Raw genomic sequence first — 22,934 nt, forward strand, 5'->3', positions numbered from 1 at the left:
AACAAGAAGATAATCTTTACTAGGTCCCTCCCTGAGCTCTAAATTTAATGCTGGTTTTCCCAAATAAAAAAGAATCACATTGAGGTGCCCATTTCTCGTGGTCCAATAAACAGGAAACCTAGAAATTCATATGAAGGACAATTATTTTCTGGCTATAAACACTGAAACCATAAATGGAATTTATCACGTGGATCTTTTCAAAAAGGACACAGAGTAACATAAAAGCCAATATCTGCAATCCCAGTAGAACAAAAGCACAGAAATGTCATATATGTGCATTTTTCGTGGCTGTTTTCTATAAATAGCCAGGGCGTAAATCCTGACACATGCCTTTTTCCAGTAAACAACATAGTCTAGGACAACAGTCCAAGTGTACAGGCTTCTGATGATCTAACCATACAGAGATATAACTTACAGAAAACAAGGAATTTACATTTCATTTGATTTCTGGACCATATTTCTCAAATATCACATCTCAAGCAAGTTTTGTCAAGGGATGGCTCACTGGCAATTTATAGTTGAATGCCCTGACATGCACCTGGGATGTCAAAATGCTGAGCTACTGATTAAAGAATGACCTACCCACCTTAGCCATGGGAGGAAAGCAGAGAGTTCTGAACAAATGTCAAGAAGGCCAGTGGCCCGCGATTTGGGGAAGAGAGTAAATGTCTCTAATCAAAGCTGCAGTTGTTGGACTCTGAATTTTTTCTTGAGGAAGTCACGTGGCTAGAGATAATGTAATTAGGTTCACAAAGAATGAGTCCACCACTCAGACCAAGATCTAAACTATTTTAGAAGTAAGAGATCATTTTCAGGGATCCTTTAAACAATAGGTGATTGGGTATCTTAAAGTAAAATTGCTGGCTGGGCACAGTGGCTCATGCCTGTAATCCTAGCACTTTGGGAGGCCAAGGCAGGTGGATCACTTGAGGTCAGGAGTTCAAGACCAGCCTGGAAAACAGTGAAACTCTGTCTCTACCAAACATATAAAAAATTAGCCAGGTGTGGTGGTACACCTATAATCCCAGTTACATGGGAGGCTGAGGCAGGAGAACCCGGGAGGCAGAGGTTGCGGTGAGCCAAGATCTTGCCACTGCACTCCAGCCTGGGCGACAGAGCAAGACATGTCTCAAAAAAAATTTTTTTTTAAAAAAGTAAAATTACTGAACTCCAGTTAAAGACAATCTTATAATGAGGAAAATATGCCAAGTACAATTGAGTCAATAACTTGTTTTGCCTTCAAAGGAGAGTCACATTCCTACAACTACTCTTGCAGAAGCCAGTGTAGTTAACACAGTCTAGCTGTTAGGCCCAGGGTCTCCCAATGAAATGTATTAAATGCAATTCCATTAGAATTGCCTATAAGGAGATTCAACTGTGTTGACTTTACATATTACTTCATCTGAATCCCACTGAGGTATTGTCTCAAAAGCTCTGCCAGGAGTTTTCTGATTTCTCAAAGGCTTTTATTGAATCAGAAGACAGGACAGCTAGTACTCAAGTTTCTCAGACAGGAAGCAACAGGCGGGTTTCAGCCTGTCTACAAGCCAGTGAGATATAAGCAGTAGCAAAGCTCCTCCCGGAAGACAGCCTTCGACAGGGCTACAAGATCATTAGGCCTTCCAAGGAAACCCACAGGATTAGAGGAACATCCACTCTATCTCTAACATGCAGAATCTCTCTGTTCCAATCATGTGGAGAGTCAAACTCAGGGACAGTAATATTGAGAGTAAGAAGAAAAAAATCAAAAGACAAGGTGTTCATTACTACCCAGTCCTAAATATTCATCTCAAGGATAGTTACAGGCAAAACTAAGCTGATTATTAAACAATCATTCCAAGCACTTGACTAGAAATATGAGTAAAATTCTTCCTGGATTTATCCCATAGGCTAGTTGGGCGTGGTGGCACACGCCTGTAGTCCCAGCTACCGGGGAGGCTGAGGTGGGAGAGTCCCTTGAGCCTGGGAGGTGGAGGCTGCAGTGAGCTGAGATCTCACCACTACGTTTCAGTCTGGGTGACAGAGTGAGACCCTGTCTCAAAAAAAAAATTATTCCATAGGCAGTCATTTTGTTTTCATAGATGGTAATAATAAATGAGTTTAAATGATAGTTTCTTCTTTCATTGAGGCCACTGTTCCCTGCAAATATGGTCCAAAGAGAAACAGTCTTCTCAGTACAGACTTCCCACAGACACAGCTGTTAGTGAAACCACTGCCTGACTAGCATGTTAGTCTTCTATAGTTATTCTATCCGGCTTTCCATGAACCATAAATTGATAATGGATTTGAGGTTTAATCAAAGGGGGAAAAGTAAGGACTCTGTGAAAAAAAAAAAAACAAAATTAAAATTTTCCAAATCAACCAAAATATCTACGTATTCAAAGGCATCAATTGTCTGGACTGATACAGCAACAACTGATACTAGACTATTTTTATTACAATATGGGTATCCCATAACCACTACCAGGTAGACATATACAGGTACCCCTGCTAAAGACCAACAATAATAAAAGCTAACTCTTAGCCAGTGTCAGTTTATTGAAATTTTCTCATTTAATCCCATAGCCCTATAATTAGATACAACAATAACGTTACTATTATTTCTAAAGTATAGAGAAATTAAGCAGGTATCCAATATCACAAGCTTTTAAGAAATACAGGCAGGATTTGAATCAAATTATATCTGTATCATGTAGTGAGTAGATATTTAAATGCCTAAATCTAGGTAAAAACTCTAATAATCAATAAATTGAAATCCAAAAGAAAATTGTGCTTCATATTCAACTTGGAATACACGTTTTCTTTTTTTTTTTTCTTTTTCTTTTGTTTTTGAGACAGAGTTTTGCTGTATCACCCAGGCTGGAGTGCAGTGGCACAATCTCGGCTCACTGTAACCCCTGTCTGCTGGGTTCAAGTGATTCTCCTCTCTCAGCCTCCTAAGATTACAGGTGCACACCACCACGTCCAACTAATTTTTTGTATTTTTAGTAGAGATGGCATTTCACCATGTTGGTCAGGCTTGTCTCGAACTCCTAAACTTGTGATCTGCCCACCTCGGCCTCCCAAAGTGCTGGGATTACAGGTATGAGCCACTGCGCCAGGCACGTTTTTAAACAATTAGGAAGGTTTAAGACGGTATGTATTAAACAACTGGCATTTCATTGAAATAGGAAAGCATGTACTTTATCAATGGGAAAACAAGAAATGAGGATTTGCCGGGAGCTGGGGGTGCATTTTAATCAGTTTCTTCTGGGGATTCTGAAAAAATGAAGGACAAAAGCAAAAGTTCTCTAGTGGTGACTTTGATAGATAAGTGTTGATTTGGTTTTATTAGCAAAAATATATATAACACCAGCATCTGGTATTTGCTAATTAATCTTAATCAAGCTTGCTGAACTAATACGTCAGATGAAATAGGAAATCTTGTTTCTGGCAGCAAAACAAGTGAGAAAACTAACACAAGGGACTGACTGGTCTGTGATGAGCTTGAGGCTCTGAGCCATGATGGCACCAGGAGGTCACTAGAGAGAAGAGTGACAGGCATGGCAGGGGAAGAGCTAGGCAAAACACAACGGCCCCCAAGGTAGCACTTACTCATCAGCTTGCCTGCTGCAAAGTGAAACAAAGGAAGAGAACTATTTGCTGAATGATACTACATGAACATCTCCAGCGGGGAATACAAAATTCAGAAGGCATCAAATTGGTTCCAGACATCTGACCACAGGGGTGAATGTACCAAACATCTATTAATACTAGTCTCATAGGAAACTCAACCAGAATCCAAAGAAACAAATCATTATCATGTGGATGAGGAAGCACAGAAGTTGACCCCAGATGTTATCTGAGACCAGTCTCAGATATGGGTATGAGACTGAAATCTCATTTTCTATTACAATATGGATATCCCTAAACCACCTGAAATCATGAGGCCTGAAATCATGGCCATGGGGAAATTTATGTTCTAAAACTCACATCTCTCATGAATAAATAAGGTTAAAGCCTCAGAGGAAGGTTAGAAGGGTGGGCATTTTTAAATTTCTTGTCCATAATTTAGAAGAAGATGTGTGGCCATCACCAAGTAATCATCTAATTAGTCATTCATTTGCTGTGTTAAGCTCAAAAATCGCCCTCAAAATATCTCATCCAAATCCCTGGAACCTGTAAATGTTTTTTCCTTATATGATAAAGGGACTTTGCAGATGGGATTAAGGATCTTAAGAGGAGGACATTATCTTGGATTAGCCAGGTGGGTCCTAACTGTGATCACAAAGGTCCTTAAAAGAGGGAGGCACATTATGGGCTCACGCCTGTAATCCCAGCACTTTGGGAGGCCTACATGGGTGAATCATGAGGTCGGGAGATGGGACCAGCCTGGCCAACATGGTGAAACCCCGTCTCTACTAAAAATGCAAAAATTAGCTGAGCATGGTGGTGCATGCCTATAATACCAGCAACTCCAGAGGCTGAGGCAGGAGAATCATTTGAAACAGGGAGTTGGAGGTTGCAGTGAGCCAAGATCACGCCACTGCATTCCAGCCTGGTGACAGAGCAAGACTCCGTCTCAAAAAAAAAAAAAAGGGAGGCAGAGAGGTTTGACATACAAGAGTGGGGAAAGGTGATGTGATGATGGGTGAGAAGTTTTGTAGATGGAGGAAGGACCACAAGCCAAAGAATGCAGGCAGCCACTAGGAGCTGGAAAAGGCACGAAATAGTTTCTCCACCGAGAGTCTCAGAAGGAAACAGCCCTGCTGACATCTTGACTTTAGCCCAGTGAAATTAATTTTGGACATCTAACTTCTGGAGCTATGAAAGACTACATTTGTGTTGCATTAAGTCACTAAATTTGTATTCTTATAGCAGCAATAGAAAACTAATACATTTATCACACATTTATTGATCATCTACTGGGGGCCAGACTCTGGAAAGGGCTCTTGAGAACAGTAACACATGCTGAGTGGTCCTGAACCATTTATTAACGTTTCTGAAACTCAACTTCCTCATTTCCAAAATGGGAGTGACTCTACATATTTTATCATGCTTTTAGGAGGATTAAAAATAGCAATAGGAGGATAAATGATAAGAATAGGAAATCTGGCATTTAGTGAATATCTACTATGGGTTAAACGCATTATTTCATTTAATCTTTAAAATAATGCTAAAAAAATAGATCGTACTATAAACTCAACTTACATATTATATTTCAGTGTAGAAAAGGGGAATAAATGTAAGGAAACTGCTGAGTGGACTTAGAGATTAGGTATCTTGACCAAAGATACTTGGCTTGAGATTTAAGCCAAGCCCACTGAACAGAAGCGTTGGTCTCAATGACTGTCCTGACACTTAGTAAGCATTCGATGAACCTGCAGTCCACGCCTCTTTCCTTTCCTCGCTGTCATTAAAGATGTGATTTTTTAAAAATTGCATTAGTTACATCTTTATTTATTTTTTGAGTAGTAGCTCCAGGGTTCACAATATATACCTTTAATTTATCATAGGATACCTTCAAATGATATGATACTGGCGGGCACAGTGGCTCATGCCTGTCATACCAGCATACCAGCACTTTGGGATGACAAGATGGAAGGATCACCTGAGGTCAGGAGTTCAAGACTAGCCTGGCCAACATGGTGAAACTCTGTCTCTACTAAAAATAAAAAAATAAAAATTAGCTGGGTGTGGTGGAGAGCCCCTGTAATCCCAGCTACTTGGAAAGCTGAGGTACAAAAATCGCTTGAACCTGGGACGCGGAGGTGGCAGTGAGCCAAGATTGCACCACTGCATTCCATCCTGGGCAACAGAGCGAGACTTCATCTCAAAACAAAACAAAAGAAAACAAATGATATGATACCCTTTCATGTATAGTATAAGAACCCCATGAGTATTAAAATGTGATCCTTTGCTTTTGAGGTACAAAGTTGTGCAGGCTCATTCTCAGCTGTGTAGGCCCCTGGGGTCATGGGATTCCGTGGTTCCCAACCAGGACACTTGACAAACCCCCGCAATGCTGCTCAAAGCAGCCCTATGCCAGAGCAGACAGTAAAGGAATCTCAGGGAGCAGCTTGCCTTCTTCCTCAGTCATTCCCATTTTTTCTTGGCTCCAGTCACTCCAGAACTTCGACCCGTCGACTGCACATCGCAGAGCTATGACATATTCTGTAAAAGCCTGCAGCCCCGTGAGGTTGTGGGTTTGGTCTGTATCCCTCCGGTTCTTAGTGAAGTTGACTTCCATCTACAAGACAGAGACAGTCCTAAACTGAAATGGAGACCACACATGTTATCCTCCCATTTTCCTCTTCACTACCCACCATAGTGACTTTAGCCCAGTGAAATTGATTTTGGAACTAGCAGTACTCTAAATCAAATTTTAAAATACATCATTTTCATTGACAGACTTCCACATGCCGGTGAACAACTGGCAGCTATATAGATATGAACATCCCCATGAACCACCACCTCCCTTCCCATTTCCTGTATCTAAGCTTGTGGGGCAGAGGTTCCTGCATCTGGCCTGGCCTGAGTGAGCAGAGCTCTGCTGCTTGCTGTTCTAGAAGATGAAAGCCCCGTGACCCAGGGCAACCTGGGCCTAGGAGGTGACTCCAACACCAAGAGATCCTGCCTCATGGAACAGCAGGAACAGAGACCTTAGCTGCATCAAATGCAATCCTCATGTCATGCATGAGAGCCAGTAAAGTTAAATGATTGTTTAAATGAAAGTTAGAATATCTGCAGAATAGGATCAGAACACAGAGTTCTTCACTCCGAGGCTTTTTCTTTTTACCCAAATCTTTCACGTCAAAGCACTGGTCTTTGGATGACCAGTCAAGCTGCTGAAAGTCTCAACAGCCTGGATGTATAAATCAATTGTGATACTCTCTTGGGGAGGGAAGAGGTAAATAAATCAGTTCTTTTCTCTTGATGTCAGCTTCTCAAAGGTAAAAATGAAGGTGTTGCTTTATATAATTTCTGGGACTCAGCTCTCTAAGAGAAACTAAACATTTAGCTATTCCTTTTCTGAGCACAGCCATTGTTGCTGCAATATAAGCCTTTAGTTCAATATAAATATTTGGCTCAATGTTAAGTATTATAAACCTAAGGTTTATAAAACCTAAACCCTAAAGGTTGATAAAGCTTATTTTGAGCTGATTAATAAAAATAAACTGCACTAATAGGCATGTCTATTTGACTAGTATGCATACAGCATAGTCCTACGGGATCCTGCAAGAGAAGCAAATCCTACTTACATCTATGTCACAGCTGTGAAAATTAGTACCTAATTACAGCTCCTGTGCTTTAAGGAAATTGGGTAGAAGGAGGATATGTGTCTGTGGCAGAGAGCTGACAGCTGCAGATAGACTTTGCAACTCCATCCAGCTGCAGATGGTCTTTGGAACTCCCAGCCTGGTGAGATGGGTGTGGAACAAGAAGAAGCAATGGCAGTTTGGGGGCTGAATCCCATGTTCCCTAAGCATCCTCTTCAAACAGGCCCTGGAGATGCTGTGGTGGCGCACTAGGGTTGTGGAGAGCATAACTTGGGACAAGCTCTTGTTAGTTAAGGATCCAGCTGGGTGCAGTGGCCGACGCCTCTAATCCTAGCAGTTTGGGTGGCCAAGGCAGGTGGATCATGAGGTCAGGAGTTTGAGACCAGCCTGGCCAAGATGGCGAAACCCTGTCTCTACTAAAAACATAAAAATTAGCCAGGCATGGTGGTAGGCACCTGTAATCGCAGCTACTGGGGAAGCTAAGGCAGGGAATTGGTTGAACCAGGAGACAGGGGTTGCAGTGAGCCAAGATGGCACCACTGCACTCCAGTCTGGGCAACAGAATGACACTTGGTCTCAAAAAAAAAGGAAGGATCCAGTTAGAACAGGATTAAGACTGCCAGGAAAGGCCCACCTACATGGTACCCTCCCTATATGATTCAAAATGAAAATACTAATCCATACAGCAAGTGTAACAAAGTCTAGTAAAGCTCTATTTTACTTTTCATGCATTAAAAAATACATAATATTCTTCTTTTTAATCTTTCCATTTTTCCTCCTGCTTTGTTGTACCCTTAGCACATGCTCAGCCTGTGTTGTGCTTCTCATCATGTTTATGCTCAGAAAGTTCTGTCTAACGTAGTCACGGAAGCCTGTCCCTCCCAGCCCCAGCCTCAGAGGAGACGAAACAGCTGCTCAGTCTTTTAAATAAGGCGCCTGTAAGGCTCCTTTACTTTGTTATTTTGTCCAGCCAGCGTGCCTCTGGCCTTGACAGGGTCCACGATCAACTGATCTAACACACTCCCCCAACTCTGCACAGGCAATGGGACCCTACCAAAACATTAATTCCCTTCATCAGGTTCATTGCTAACAATCTATGCTTTGTGCCAAATCCTGACTCACCCAAAATGTTTGTCTTAAGAGATGAATCAGAAGTTCTAGTACAAAATCTAAATCAAATTCTGTGTGTTTTTTTTTTTTTTTAAGATCTAAAACTTCCCCAGCTCTGCACAGGCAATGGAACCCTACCAAAACATTCATCAGCTTCATCAGGTTCATTGCTAAGTCTACGCTTTGTGCCAAATCCTAACTCTCCCGAAGTGTTTGTCTTAAGAGATGAGTCAGAAGTTCTGGTACACAACCAAAATCAAATTCCGTGTGGGCTTTTTTTTTTTTTTCAAATGAAGTATTGTTTTCTTACCCAGGCTGGGGTGCAGTGGCACTATCTTGGCTCACTGCAACCTCTGCTTTCCAGGTCCAAGTGATTCTCCTACCTCAGCCTCCCCAGTAGCTGGGGCTACAGATGTGCACCACCATGTCCAGCGATTTTTGTGTTTTTAGTAAAGACAGGGTTTCACCATGTTGGCCAGGCTGGTCTTGAACCCCTGACCTTAGGTGATCCACCCACCTCAGCCTTCCAAAGTGCTGGGATTACAGGTGTGAGCCACTGCAGCCAGTCCATATATCAAATTCTTAAAACAGTTTTGAGGTCCCTTTTCTAGGACTCTTAACAATGGAAATCTTTGATAGAAGATTGGGAAGAGCTGAGTTGGGTTTAGCTGGGCTTACAACTGAGGATAACTGATTGTATTTGAAAGCTAAGGAGAAGGCTAGGTGAAGAAGGAAGGGTTATCAAATCTGGAGATACTGAAAAGCTAAAAAGTAAAAAGTTAATCATAAGTTTTGGGTGACCAAACAGGATTCTAAATAAGTTGGAATGCTAGATAAGACCGACATGAAGAAATTCAGTAAGAATAAATAAAACACCTGAACTTAGGTTAAAACCCAACAAATGATGAGACAGTAGAGGTATGTTTTACAAGCAAGTCTTCAGCAGAAGGTAAAAAAATCTTGATTTAATTGGCTAATTTAATTGATTAAAAATCAATAATGTAACTGCTCGTGATGGCTCACACCTGTAATCTCAGTACTTTGGGAGGCTGAGACAGCAGGATCACTTAAGACCAGGAGCTCAAGACCAACCTGGGCAGCACTTCAAAAAAATTAAAAAATCAGCCAGGATGGTGGCAAATGCCTGTGGTCCCAGCTACTTGACAGGATGAGGCAGGAGGATCGTTTGAGCCCAAGAGTTCAAGGCTGCAGTGAACTGCGATCACACCATTGCACTCCAGCCTGGGCAACAGAGTGAGACCCTATCTAAAATTTTTTAAAAGTCAATAAAAATGAGATTATTACAAAAGGGTGATATAATTTCTGGTTGCTTTGATGGAAATTGGAGAATATTTTCTTGACTTTGAGGTAAGAAAACATTTCCTAAGACACAAAAGGCGTTAAGCATAAAGGTGAAGACTGTCAAAATTTAACGGTATTAAAATTAAGTGACCATTCCTCAAAAGTCACCATTAAGAGAGTGAAACGTCATGCCACATAGTGAAAGATGTTTGCAATACACATAATAAATAAAAGACTCATAAATAGAATATATAAGGAATGCCTACCAATCAACTGAAAAATCAGGCAGACCATCCAATAGAAAACATATGCAAAAGGCTTAAATCAGCACTTCCAGAAGAAGGAATCTAAAGGACCAACAAACATATGCTAAAGTGTGCAACTTCACTAAAAGTCAAGTAAATGCAAATTAAAGCCACCATTCCATCATGTTCATACAACAGGATACTACACAGCAATGAAAATGTATAAACTACAGCATTATACAGCATGAATAAATCTTAAAAGCACAATGTTTAGACATAGAAGCCAAACATTAGAAAATACAAAATGTATGGATTCCATTTATATGCTCTTCTTCTATTTCTATCGGGCGCTCCTTCATCCTGGGGCTCAAGGAAAGAGGGCATAGTCTCTTAAACTATTTTTAGTAATGCAGGCTTAAATGGCAAAACAAATGAAAGCAAAGAAGAGACTACCATGAAAATCAGGGCAATAGTTAGCTCTAAAGGAGGATGGGCAGGTGGGGCAAGCAGAGGGCTCTGGCATCCTGGAGATGTTCTACAGTATTCTTGACTGCAGTGGTTTCTACATGAGCACTGACTTAATAACTTGTTAAATGAAATATTCATTTTTTTTCACTTCTCCAAATGTATGTTATAACTAATGATTTTATAAAGGGTTGGAAAAATAAAAAATAAAATGGTCAAATCATAGACTCTCCGGTAGCCAGCATAGCCAGACAGACAGAAACTTGGATGTAATGCAAAAGTAAATTTCTCACTCTTTATCATATCCCTGCACCCAGGAGGCAAAAATGCCTATTGTAGAACACTCTTCCAATCTAAAAGGTTCAGATGGAAAAATGGAAAACTGAGAAGTACTTAGCAATGTCTCTCTTCTATTTTTGACTTCAGGCCAACAATAGTTGTCAATGATTCTTTTTCTCTGGTCCTCTAATAGGAACATTATTATAACGGCATAACTTACCCAGCTGGTACTATTGACTGTCCTGAAATGAAGTGTGTATTTTAAGTTAGATGAAACAGGCGCCAATTCAGGCTTTATCCATTCAATTTGAATCATTCGTTTGATGCCCCAAACTGGTTTCACACTGAAAATCTCAGGTGGTTCAGTTTTTGCTGAAAATAAAAATCACACAACTTTCATATTTGCAAAAAGATAAGAATTTTCTAATGGCATCCACCCAAAATTGAAAAAAGGAAAGTGCCTAGAAAGGAAATGACAGTGCATCGTGGTCTGCTATATGAACGAAGATGGCATTTGCAAGGCAGTACAAAAGGAATATCACCCTCCCAACCCCAACACCTCTGAAAAAAAAACCTAGTGAGGAAAAGGATGTACTCCTGTGATTTTTTAGCAAATCAGCCTCTTATTGATTGGGTCATATGCTATGTCAAGCAGAAGGGAGGTAAAAAGAGACCACACAATCGGAAAATAGGCTGTCTCTCTTATTTACTCTCACCTCCCCTAGGCCTCTCCGTCCTTGATCCCTGGGATGATGGAATATCCACCAAAAACACTAGAAAATAACTCTCATTTTCTTTGGACACTGCAAACATTCTAACCCCAAATTTCACTCTTTGAAAATATGCATATTTCTAGTTATAAAAGTAGCATGTGCTCATTATATAACATTTTTTAAATGTAGAAAAATACAAAGAAAAACTAAAAATTATCCATTATCCCATCAATCAGAGATAACCCCTATTACCATTTTGGTATATTTCCTTTCAGGCTGTTTTCTATATAATTATTTGCATTATCTTTTAAACAAAATTGATATTATGCTAAATAAAGCTTTTGTCTTTTAAAAATAACATTATGCAATCGGCATATATCCCCTTCTATTAATAATTCTCTGAAACATGATTTTTAAGGTTCATAATATTCTACTTTATGAATGAATGTAATTTTTTGACTTATGTTCTATTATTGCACGTTCACAGTATTACAGTAGGTAGCTAGTCAGGCTTGAGTGGGACAGGTGACGGCTCCCCATACACCTCACCAGGAAAGTCAGGGGACCATCAGGTGATGGATGGTCAGAGAGTTGTCAATCTGCGTTGCAAACCTAATAATTAGTTGCAGCCAGCACTAGGAAAAAGCAGTTTCCCAATAAATAAAAACACCTGTAACTGGTGATTGGCAGCTTGCCAATAAGATCTCAGGAATTGGGCCAGGAACAATGGCTCACGCCTGTAATCCCAGCACTTTGGGAGGCCAAGGCGGGTGGATCAAGAAGTCAGGAGTTCAAGACCAGCCTGGCCAACAGTGAAACCCCATCTCTACTAAAAATACAAAACTTAGCTGGGTGTGGTGGCGGGTACCTGCAGCTCAGCTACTTGTGAAGCTGAGGCAGGAGAGTCACTTCGACCCTGGGGGCAGAGGTTGCAGTAACCAAGATTGTACCACTGTACTCCAGCATGGGCACTACAGCGAGACTCTGTCTCAAAAAAAAAAAAAAAAAAATCTCAGGAATTGGGCGAGTGGGCTCAAGCATGGGCATTAAGAGGCAAAATGGCAGAAAGTAACTGGTATATGAGCTTCTGGGCCATTCCACTGCAAAAGGGAAGAATGCTCAGGTGAGCATGCATAGGACTCCAGTAAACACACTGCACATGCTCACCTTCTAAGTGCTAGCAGGCCACCGTGCATGTGTGCAGCTCACCACAGGGAAACAGGATGCAAGATGCCAGAAGTAGGCCAGCATAGAAAACCCTAAGTCCAAGGTCAAACGGGCACTTGACCTCCAAGATGCCCACTTGGCCCTCTTCCAAGTGTTCTTTACCTTCTTTCCATTCCTGCTCTAACGCTTTTTAACAAACTTCTACTCCTGCTCTTAAACTTGCCTCAGTTTTTTCTTCTGTCTTATGCCCTTCAGTTGAATCAGTTGACTTCTTTCTTCTGAGAAGGCAAGGATTGAGGTTGCTACAGACCCATACAGATTTGCTGCTGGTAATTCAGATAACTTCCACCACTAACAATAGTGTTTCTAATTTTTCATTTAAAACTCCTTGAAGACAAAGGCTGGTCGTGTTCACAGAGTCTGGAATTAACCCCTGATATTTAGCAGGTATCAAATATTTGTTAAGTGAATGAGTAAATGGATGATAGTTGAATCTTCCTTTATATCTCTGATGGTTTCCTTAGACCCCTTAGCATAGGCTGATGGGGTAAAAGGGCATGCCCATTTTTTGGGCTGCTGTCACACAGTGCCATTTTGCTTTCCGGAAAGGCTATATCAATTTCAGTTTCCATCAACATTGTATGGAATACCCGTCTTACCACACTCTTCCTAGCTAGAATTGAATAGTATTATCTTTTCAGTCTTTGTAATTCTTTTTTAAAAATTTTTAATTTTTGTAGGTACGTAGTTGCTATATATATTTATGGGGCATATGAGCTGTTTTGATACAAGCATGCAATGTGAAATAAGCACATCATGGAGAATGGGGTCTTTGTAATTCTTGAAGAGTTTTGAAAAGTAAAATCCCTACTTAGAAACATGGACTTTAAAACATTAACTGGGTAAAAATATTCAGAAAGCTCTTGGTAGCTACAAAAAATAATTTGTACTGATACCTGAACTAAGGGGTGGTCATCAATTCATGAGGCCACTCAGTAAGTAGAGCTGTATACAATGGACATATTAAATATTTCCATAAAATTATTGATATGTATTGAGAATAAGTATTTTTTAAAGTATTTTTAGGTGAATCATTTTGTTGAATCCTCTCAACCACCTAACATTTATTATATCCATTCTACAGAAGATAAAACTGGTATTGGAAAAGGTAAAATAACTTTCTAATAAGAAGCCAATCTAAGACTCATTTGTGTCCATACCAAAGCTCCTGCCCTTACTCATTACACAAAACTACCTCCAGTCAGAATAAGCACAAATACCTACTGTAGTTCCACTTAACTCTAATACTCTATCACCAAGGAGACAGAAAGTATTAATTATTCTTCGGAATAAAAATTGCTCTCAGAATTTCTCATTAAGAATTGATGTATATCAAGTGACATCAGCAAAATGGCAGACTAGGTAGCTCCAACTCCTTGTTATCCTGTGAAAACAAGACTCACCTCAGTTTTTTCTTCTGTCTTATGCCCTTCAGTTGAGTCAGTTGAATTAAAAAAAAAAAAGTCAGAAGCTGGCTGAACTAAACTTGTAGGAGCTCTAAGAATCAACCCAAGGTTTATAAACATTATAAACACCAAATCAAGACAAAGTCACCTTCATAGTGGCAGGAAAATAGTTTTGTGGCTGTCTTACCTGCCCTTGCCCCACCTTCTCCCTGAAACATCAGTGGTCTTGGTTTGGAGAAGGTGGTACCTCAGCTCCTATTTCCCTTCCACCAACTGGAGGGAGCAGAGCACACTTATTTACATTCCAACCTATCTGAGGGCAAACTAAAGGACTGACAATATTCTTATCAAAATTGCAGCTGACTTCTTTGCAGAAATTGACAAGCTAATACTAAAATTTATATGGAAATGCAAGGGACGGAACAGCTAAAACAATCTTGAAAAAGAACACAGTTGGAGGACTCACTTTCCCAATTTCAAAACTTATCATAAGCCTACAGTAATCAAGACAGTATAGTATTGGCCTAATGACAAAAATATAATTAAATGGAATAGAATTGAGAACCCTGAAAAATACCTTACATTTATGGTAAATAAATTGATTTTTACAAAGGCGCCAAGACAATTCAACAACATGGGGAGGGGTATGATGGCATAAATCATCTTTTCAACAAATGGTTCTATGATAACTGGATATCCACATGCAAAAGAACACAGTTAGACCCCTACTTAACACCATATACAAAAATTAACTCAAAATGGATCAGTGATTCAAATGTAGGAACTAAGACTTCAAAACTCTTAGAAAAAACTACAGCAGTAAATCTTTCTGACATCAGGTTAGGCAATGGTTTCTTAGATATGACACCTAAAGTACAAACAATCAAAGAAAAAATATGTACATTTTTTACTTCATATAACTATTGTTCTTCCTTAACCATTTAAAAAGTAAAAGAAAACATACAAACAGGGAGGAAATATTTGCAAATTACGTATCTGATAAGAAACTTGTACCAAGAATATATAAAGAATTCTTAAAACTCAACAATAGGGCCGGGCGCGGTGGCTCACGCCTGTAATCCCAGCACTTTGGGAGGCCGAGGCGGATGGATCACGAGGTCAAGAGATCGAGACCATCCTGGTCAACATGGTGAAACCCCGTCTCTACTAAAAAATCACAAAAAATTAGCTGGGCATGGTGGTGGGTGCTTGTAATTCCAGCTACTCAGGAGGCTGAGGCAGGAGAATTGCCTGAACCCAGGAGGCGGAGGTTGCGGTGAGCCGAGATCGCGCCATTGCACTCCAGCCTGGGTAACAAGAGCAAAACTCCGTCTCAAAAAAAAAAAAAAAAAAAAAAAACCTCAACAATAAAAAGACAACCTAATTATAAATAGGCAAAGGATTTGAATAAACATTTCTCTAGAGAAGATGTATAAATGGGCAATAAACACATGAAAAATGTTCAACATCATTAGACATTGGATAAATGCAAATCAGAACCACAACAAGGTACCACTTCATACTCACTAGGATGGCTATAATAAAAAAAGATGGACAATAACAAGTGTTGGTGAGGGTATGCAGAAATCGTAACCTTTATAAATTACCAGTGGGAATGGTAAATGGTGCAGCCACTTTGATAAAGTTTAGCAGTTCTACCAAAAGTTAAACATTGAGTTACCATGTGACTCAGCAATTTCACTAGGTATATATCTAAAAGAATTGAAACATAAGTCCACACAAAAATTTGTACACAAATATTCATGGCAACAAATTATTTTTGATTATTCATAATAATCAAAAGGTAGCAACAAGCCAAATGTCCATAAACAGATATGTGGGTAAAGAAATGTGGCACATCCATCCAGCGGAATATTATTTAGCTGTGAAAAGAAATATAGCACTAATACATGCTGCAACATTGATGAATCTTGAAAACATTATGCTAAGTGAAAGAAATTAGATACAAAGACCACATATTATATCATATTTATATAAAAATGTATAGGCAAATCCACATAGGGAGGAAAGAGAAAACAAAGGATTGGGGACTGACTGTTAATGGGTATGAATTTTCTTTTGAGGGCAATAAAAATGTCCTGGAATTAGACAGTGGTGACATTTGTACAACTCTGTGAATATGACAAAAACCATTGAACTGTATACTTAAAAAAGGTGAAATTTATATAATGTGAATTCTATCTCAATAAAGTTATAATTTTAAAAGGATATGGTGAAAATGAGTCTTTGAAAAAGTTTTTTTTTAAAGTCAGAAGTAGTGAGGCATTTTTTAAAACGAGAATTTTATGATCTTTTCCTTTATAAGCAATGACATTGGCAGGGTGGGGTGGTGGGGAGAGACCTTTTTGTTTTTTGAGTGCAATTACAAACTACAAGAGGAAACCAGTGGCCCACAAAATAGCTCTTGTTTCTCATTCCTTTTTTCTCATTTGGTCAATTCCTTCCTTTCTTCCTTCCTTCCTTTTCCTTCCTTCCTTTCTTCCTCCCTCCCTCCCTCCTTTCCTTCCTCCCCCACTTCCTTCCTTCTTTAATTAGAAGATGAATTTTCTGTATACCCATAACACATTATATCCTTGAACATGATGAGTCTACTTTTGAGTCCATAGATACCTCTTTAACAAAGAAGAAGGAGGTAAACATTTAATAAAGAGTATATAGGAATATCAAATAACACTTACCTATGCCCTCTAAGTGCCAATATGTCATATCAGATGTAATTACACCATCTGCATTTTGAGCTTCCACCTCAATGGTACAATTATCTGGGTTCGTTATTCTTGGAAGGAAAAAAGAGCACGCAGCACGATTTTCACTTGTAGAACTATTGGTTGTACAATTATCATGCTTTTGTCCGTAAGAGCTTTGAAGGAAAAAGTGATTCAACATGAATTTAGTACAATGGTTTGGAAACATAGCCATACTTAATGTATTAAGCGGTATTTATTAGTTTTACTCTGGGTTTCTCTTGAGAATTGCATAGTCCAGAATATTCGGTTATCCTCTTTCCAAATTCCTTTCCCACCTCCAAGGAAAGGTAAAGGCTACCTGTTTTCAACCAGTTGAGATGCTTCAGGAGCCATAAAAACCTCTTTAGATCCCCGTAAGCCATGAAAAACTACGGCAGCAATGCATGTCCTATTGGCAAGAAATCATGAGTAGGCCCCTGAAAACTCCAGATTCTAGCCTTAAAAATTTATTCTTTTACATATGTATATGAAAATTTATTCATATATATGAGGATTTGTTAAATAAATTATGGCAGATACATAAATCGAATTTAAAATGATGGTTTTTAATATACTGTATTTATTGATATGGAAAGATGCACCTACTGCTGGTGAAAAAAGTAGGATGCATATCATATATAGAATGATCACAGTTACATAAACATATAGATATTTACATAACTATTTGGAGATATCTAGAGAGATCATCAAAATGTTCAAGCTGTTACCTTTGGCGGTGTGGATTCTGGGTAACTTTTTACATTCTTTATAATTTTTCAGGTTGAATTTTTGAACATTGGTATATACTGTTTTCAGAAAATTCTTTAAAACAAATGATAGACAATATCAAGTTGTAACTTAACAAAAACAAACACACATATTAGTAAAAATCAGATGGGTGGTTCCAGCTTTAGTCCACGTGGTTCTGGGGTCTGTAGAGGAGATAAAGCAGGCTGAGAACAGAAAAGAAGGCCCACCTTGCAAAGTACCAGGGTTTGCTAGTGTGCGCGAAGGAATCGTAGCTTAGACACATAGAATCATGGCATTTTGAAACTAGAAAGGGCCTCAACAGTGGTTGATGGTTATTTTACAGCACAAAAATGGCCTCCAGGGCAGTGTGCCATGGTCATAAGCACAGGCTCTAGAATCAGACCAGGTTTGAATCTTGGCTTTGCCCCTATTAACTGTGTGATTTGGGCAAGTTCTTTAACCTCTCTGCCTTAGTTTTTTCATCTGTAAAATAAGGACAGTAATATATCTATAGCATAGAGTTATGAGGATGAAATGAGCTAATACACATAAGGCATTTTAGAATGTCCAGCACTGAGTCAATAAATGTGAGCTGTTATTATTACTATTATTGTAGTTGAATATTTCTGCATTTATTCATGCTGTGACCTTTGAGAAATAGCCTTTCTCTCCTTTTCCACACCTCTAGACCTCCTTTGAGCCTCAGTTCAAAAATCACTATCTCCATGAAGGCATCCCCAAATCCTCCTTTTTCCCCCCAGGGAAAATTCTTTCCTACTGTTTCTGGACAGCAGAAGGTTTTTGGCTTATTCCATGATCCAGTGTAAAGTGCTTCCAGGTTGGCCAACCACAGGGAAACCCTTCCACTTTGCTTGGAAGAGATACTCTTGGTGATAAACTCACAAAAATGCAAGAAGCTTAGGAGTTCTGGAGAGCCTGGCTGGCCTGAGGCCATCAAGGGGAGCTGGGTATAGGCCTGGGGGAACACCCAGGTGTTTTCTATTTCTCTAAAGCCAACTGGTGACAATAATGACAACCCAAAGGGAAAGATAGAGGAAAGGGGGAAATGTCTCTATAAAACAGAAAAATAGGAGTAAACCAGGTACCCAGATTCTCATTCTACTAGTAATTGATATTCAACACTGGGACTAGAACTGACAAATCTGGAAGAAAATCATTTGGATCATGGGCTATTGCATCTTTATCATTCTTATTTTTTAAAACAGGAATGAGCAAATGGCAGCCTGAGGTCAAATACAGCCCATCTCTTGTTCTTGTACAGCCTGCAGGCTTAAAACTATTTACATGTTGTTAATGGTTGAAAAAATAAATAAAACAAAGAAAAATAGTTTGGGGCATGTGAAAATTATATGAAATTCACATTTCAGTGTCCGTGAATGAAGTTTTATTGGAAAGCAGCCACACCCATTGGTTTACATATTGCCTATAGCTGGGTGAATGCTGTAACACTAGGGTTCAAAAGTTTTGACAGGGACCAATCTCCTTCTAAATATTATTATATTTACCATCTGGCTCTTTACAGGAGAAGTTTGCTGATTCCTGTTTTAAAGCATCTCTCTGACATAGGTCCTTGTAACTATATCAGTGCTGCAGAGAATACCGCTTGTTTTTTTCATTTCTTCCACTGTAAAACATAAAGTGGACTTCCCTTGCAACATGAGATTTTGCTTAAAAACAAAGAATTTGGAATTACAGACTGTTTTGAAATGAAAAGGCTAAAAAGATCATCTTACAATGCTTCCCAACATGGGCCCCCTTATTCATTTTTCACAGGAAGGAAGTAATGAGCTATGCTCAAAATTTTTGTTAAAAAGGACGGGCACAGTGGCTCATGCCTGTAATCCCAGCACTTTGGGAGGCTGAGGTGGGTGGATCATTAGAAATCAGGAGTTCGAGGCCAGCCTGGCCAACATGGTGAAACCCTGTCTCTACTAAAAATACAAAAGTTGGCCAGGCATAATGGTGTGCACCTGTAAGTCCAATACCGGGAAGGCTGAGACAGGAGAATCACTTGAACCTGGGAGGTGGAGGTTGCAGTGAACTGAGATTACACCATTGCACTCCAGCCTGGGCAACAAAGTGAGATTGTCTCAAAAAAAAAAAAATTAACCTGCAAATATTCACTTAAAACATCTAGCTTTTGGCTAGAATTATAATTAAAAATTATAAAATTTTCATTCTACGGAATTGGAATAAAGAGGGATGCTTGAGATAGTGAAAAAAAAAATGGGGAATCATTGTCCTGGGGAATACTGTTTGACAGAGGTCACACAGCAACTTAGTGGCAGACCATGGTCAATCACCTCTTAGTTCTGGGTTTACAACCCTGTATACTATATCTGGATCGAGAAAGAATGAACAGTGTTATACACATTCTGGAAAGAGGCAGGGTATACTTGGGTGTAGCAAATAAACAGATTTTTCCACTGTTCTTATAAATGGTGACTGATCTCAGCCAATGGGGAATCCGGGAGGACACCATTGGCTATGCCTCCCTTCCCTCTGCAGCTGCAGATCCACAAGCCACTGGACGCACACAGCAGTCACCCAGAAGCTGTCATCGAGGAAACTTTTTACTTCATATGCAATGTGAATCATGAATCAATCAGGAGCCTCTGCCTCCCCCATACCCCCACTGGTAAAACACAAGCTTCTGTACTTACTAAGTTCTCCTAACTGTGTACTGGGTATAACTGGTTTCCTCTCCTGGACTCCAAGTGCAAGTTAAATTTTTCCTATAGTAGTAGACGCAAGAAATGTTCTCAGGCTTAGCAGGCAGAGCTAAATAAACAAACAAACAAAAAAAAACCACACAAACACAAAAATTTCAGCATATAATAAATCTTGCCAACATTGAACATTTTAATGGAAAATAGGCTGACCAAAAGCTAGATTTTTTTGGTTACTTGCTAGGTGTAATGGGTTCTCCCAATCAGGTTTGATGGAAAGAATCTAACTTCATGTCTTTAATTATTCCCTTTGAAGAGCTAGATTTCTACTTTTTTTTTTTTCTTGGAGATGGAGTCTTGCTCTGCCACTCAGGCTGGAGTGCAGTGGTGCAATCTCGGCTTCCTGAACCTCCGCCCCCTGGGTTCAAACGATTCTGCTGCCTCAGCCTCCTGGGTAGTTGGGACTACAGGTGCGTGCCACCATACCCGGCTAATTTTTTGTATTTTTAGTAGAGATGGGGTTTCACCGTGTTAGCCAGGATGGTCTCAATCTCCTGACCTCATGATCTGCCCCCCTCGGCCCCCCAAAGTGCTAAGATTACAGGTGTGAGCCACCGTGCCAGGCCTAGATTTCTACTTTTTAAGAAATCCTTTTTTACAATCTTACTTAAAAGTAACATTTGAGAAGCAAGCATTTTTAAAACACCAAGTAAATATAAAGTATTTGTGATATACTCAGTAAAGCATCAAATGGTAGCATCATTCTGGATAATCCACAGGTAACAGATGACGAGAGCATAAGCAAGAGATACAACCATGCCACACTTCAACCATGTGTATCAACAATTTTCTTTTCCAGAAGATTGTACAATAGAAAAATTTATGAAATACCTTCAACTGTATCTTCATATCTTATAAGTCTTGCTCCTGATAGCTTCCCACCCCATAGCATATACACTTCCACAGGGAAACCAGACATTACCCTCTAAAACAGGGACCTAGACCTTTAAGGGGTCTATGGGTAGAATTCAGGGGTCCATGAACTTAAATGGGGAAAATTTACAACTTTTTCACTAATCTACTGGAGAAATTTAGAATTTCCTTCTATCATAAATGTAGTCAACAAACTACAGTAATAGTGTCATTGCCTGTGACTTTGTCACTGTTAGAAATCACAAATACTTTCATATCATATTTTGATTGCTGCAGATACCTTAAAATACTTACATGGTTTAGCTGTGTTCCCACACAAATCTCAACTTGAATTGTGTCTTCCAGAATTACCACGTGTTATGGGAGGGACCCAGGGAAAGGTAACTGAATCATGGGGGCCAGTTTTTCCTGTGCTAGTCTCGTGATATTGAACAAGTCTCACGAGATGTGATGAGTTTATCAGGGCTTTGCACTTTTACTTCTTTCTCATTTTCTCTTGCTGCTGCCATGTAAGAAGTGCCTTTTACCTCCCACCATGATTCTGAGGCCTCCCCAGCCATGTGGAACTTAAGTCCAATTAAACCTCTTTTCCTTCCCAGTCTCGGGTATATCTTTATCAGCAGCATGAAAATGGACTAATACAAATATGAAAAATATTATCGCTATTTCTGAATTAAAATAATTATTAATAGTAGTCTTAAATTAAGGCAATTATTAGGTCTTCTTATTTAATATGTTAATAAAGAAGACCACATATTACCAGATCACAAATTTGTTTCTTTAATATTTTCATGATTTAATTTCAGTATATTTTGGTTCCTTTGTAATCCTATTTATTTTATGTATTTACAAACATTGTTTCGAGAATTAGCCCATGGTTTCACTAGATGACCAAGGGGTTGATCATAAACACACACACACACAACGAAGAACTAAGAGCAGTTTTAGACTAAGGGCCATGTTCAGCTCTGAGGCTTATACTTACTTCTTTGTTGAGCTTCTGGCAAGACCATAGTCTTAAGAAGCAGGCAATTTTGAGAGAGGAGGGCAACTTCCTAAATTAACTTTACATATCAAAGGAAGCTCTAGTGCTTCCTAGGAAGGAAGTCTCTACCAGACAAAAAGGATCATTTTTAACAAGTAAGTATGAGGGCATGGATGGGAGGGAATGAAAGGAAGGTGGAGCAAAGAATTCTGATGTCAGCGTTCTTGATAGAGCAGTATAAACATGTGGATTGGTCCCATGCACCAAGGTCATCTGGCTGGTAGCCTATTTCACGAGGCACAGCAAGCCTGGGGAGGTTGCCAGGCGGTAATCTAGCAGGGTTCCTCAACCTCTGGGCAAGGTACAGGTCCATGGCTTGTTAGGAACTGGGCCACACAGCAGGAGGTGAGCAGCAGGTGAGCAAGCTTTACAGCCTGAGCTCTGCCCGCTCAGAACAGCAGCAGCATTAGATTTTCATAGGAGCTGAATCCTACTGTGAATTGCACATGGGAGAGTTTGCTTGCTCCTTATGAGAATCTAACTAATGCCTGATAATCTGAGGTATAACAGTTTCATCCCAAAACCATACCCCCACTCCAAACCCAACCCCTGTCCATGGAAAAATTGTCTTCCATGAAACCAGCCAGTCCCTGGTGCCAAAAAGGGTGGGGACCACTAGTCTAGGGGAAGCCTCATGTTCCACTAAGCACCAACTCTGTGGTGGCATGGAAGTCCTAACAATGTGCTGGCAAAAGGTGGCCTGGTGCAGTTCTTCAGGCAAGCTCCATGCAGGTGAATGTAGCACACAGGGATCCAGAACTTT

The 22,934-nt window shown here is 39.7% G+C and overlaps 1 protein-coding gene across 2 annotated transcripts in view; it reads right to left on the minus strand.

Moving 5' to 3' along the window:
* Positions 1–22,934, minus strand: part of IL31RA (interleukin 31 receptor A) — a 62,702-nt gene that overhangs the window by 22,020 nt on the left and 17,748 nt on the right. Inside the window, exons 3-6 of one of the 2 annotated variants that reach the window (XM_032280615.1) lie at positions 20,188–20,259; positions 16,706–16,887; positions 10,881–11,032; positions 6,064–6,229 (exon numbers count right to left, since the gene is read on the minus strand). In XM_032280615.1, the coding sequence (XP_032136506.1) occupies positions 6,064–6,229; positions 10,881–11,032; positions 16,706–16,887; positions 20,188–20,259 (572 nt within the window). Of the gene's footprint in view, positions 1–6,063; positions 6,230–10,880; positions 11,033–16,705; positions 16,888–20,187; positions 20,306–22,934 lie in introns of both variants that reach the window. The other variant, XM_032280625.1, reaches the window with a different exon arrangement.

The sequence above is a fragment of the Sapajus apella genome, unplaced genomic scaffold (genome assembly GCF_009761245.1).
Source record: "Sapajus apella isolate SASKATOON/1434 unplaced genomic scaffold, GSC_monkey_1.0 scaffold1, whole genome shotgun sequence".
Taxonomy (NCBI): domain Eukaryota; kingdom Metazoa; phylum Chordata; class Mammalia; order Primates; family Cebidae; genus Sapajus; species Sapajus apella.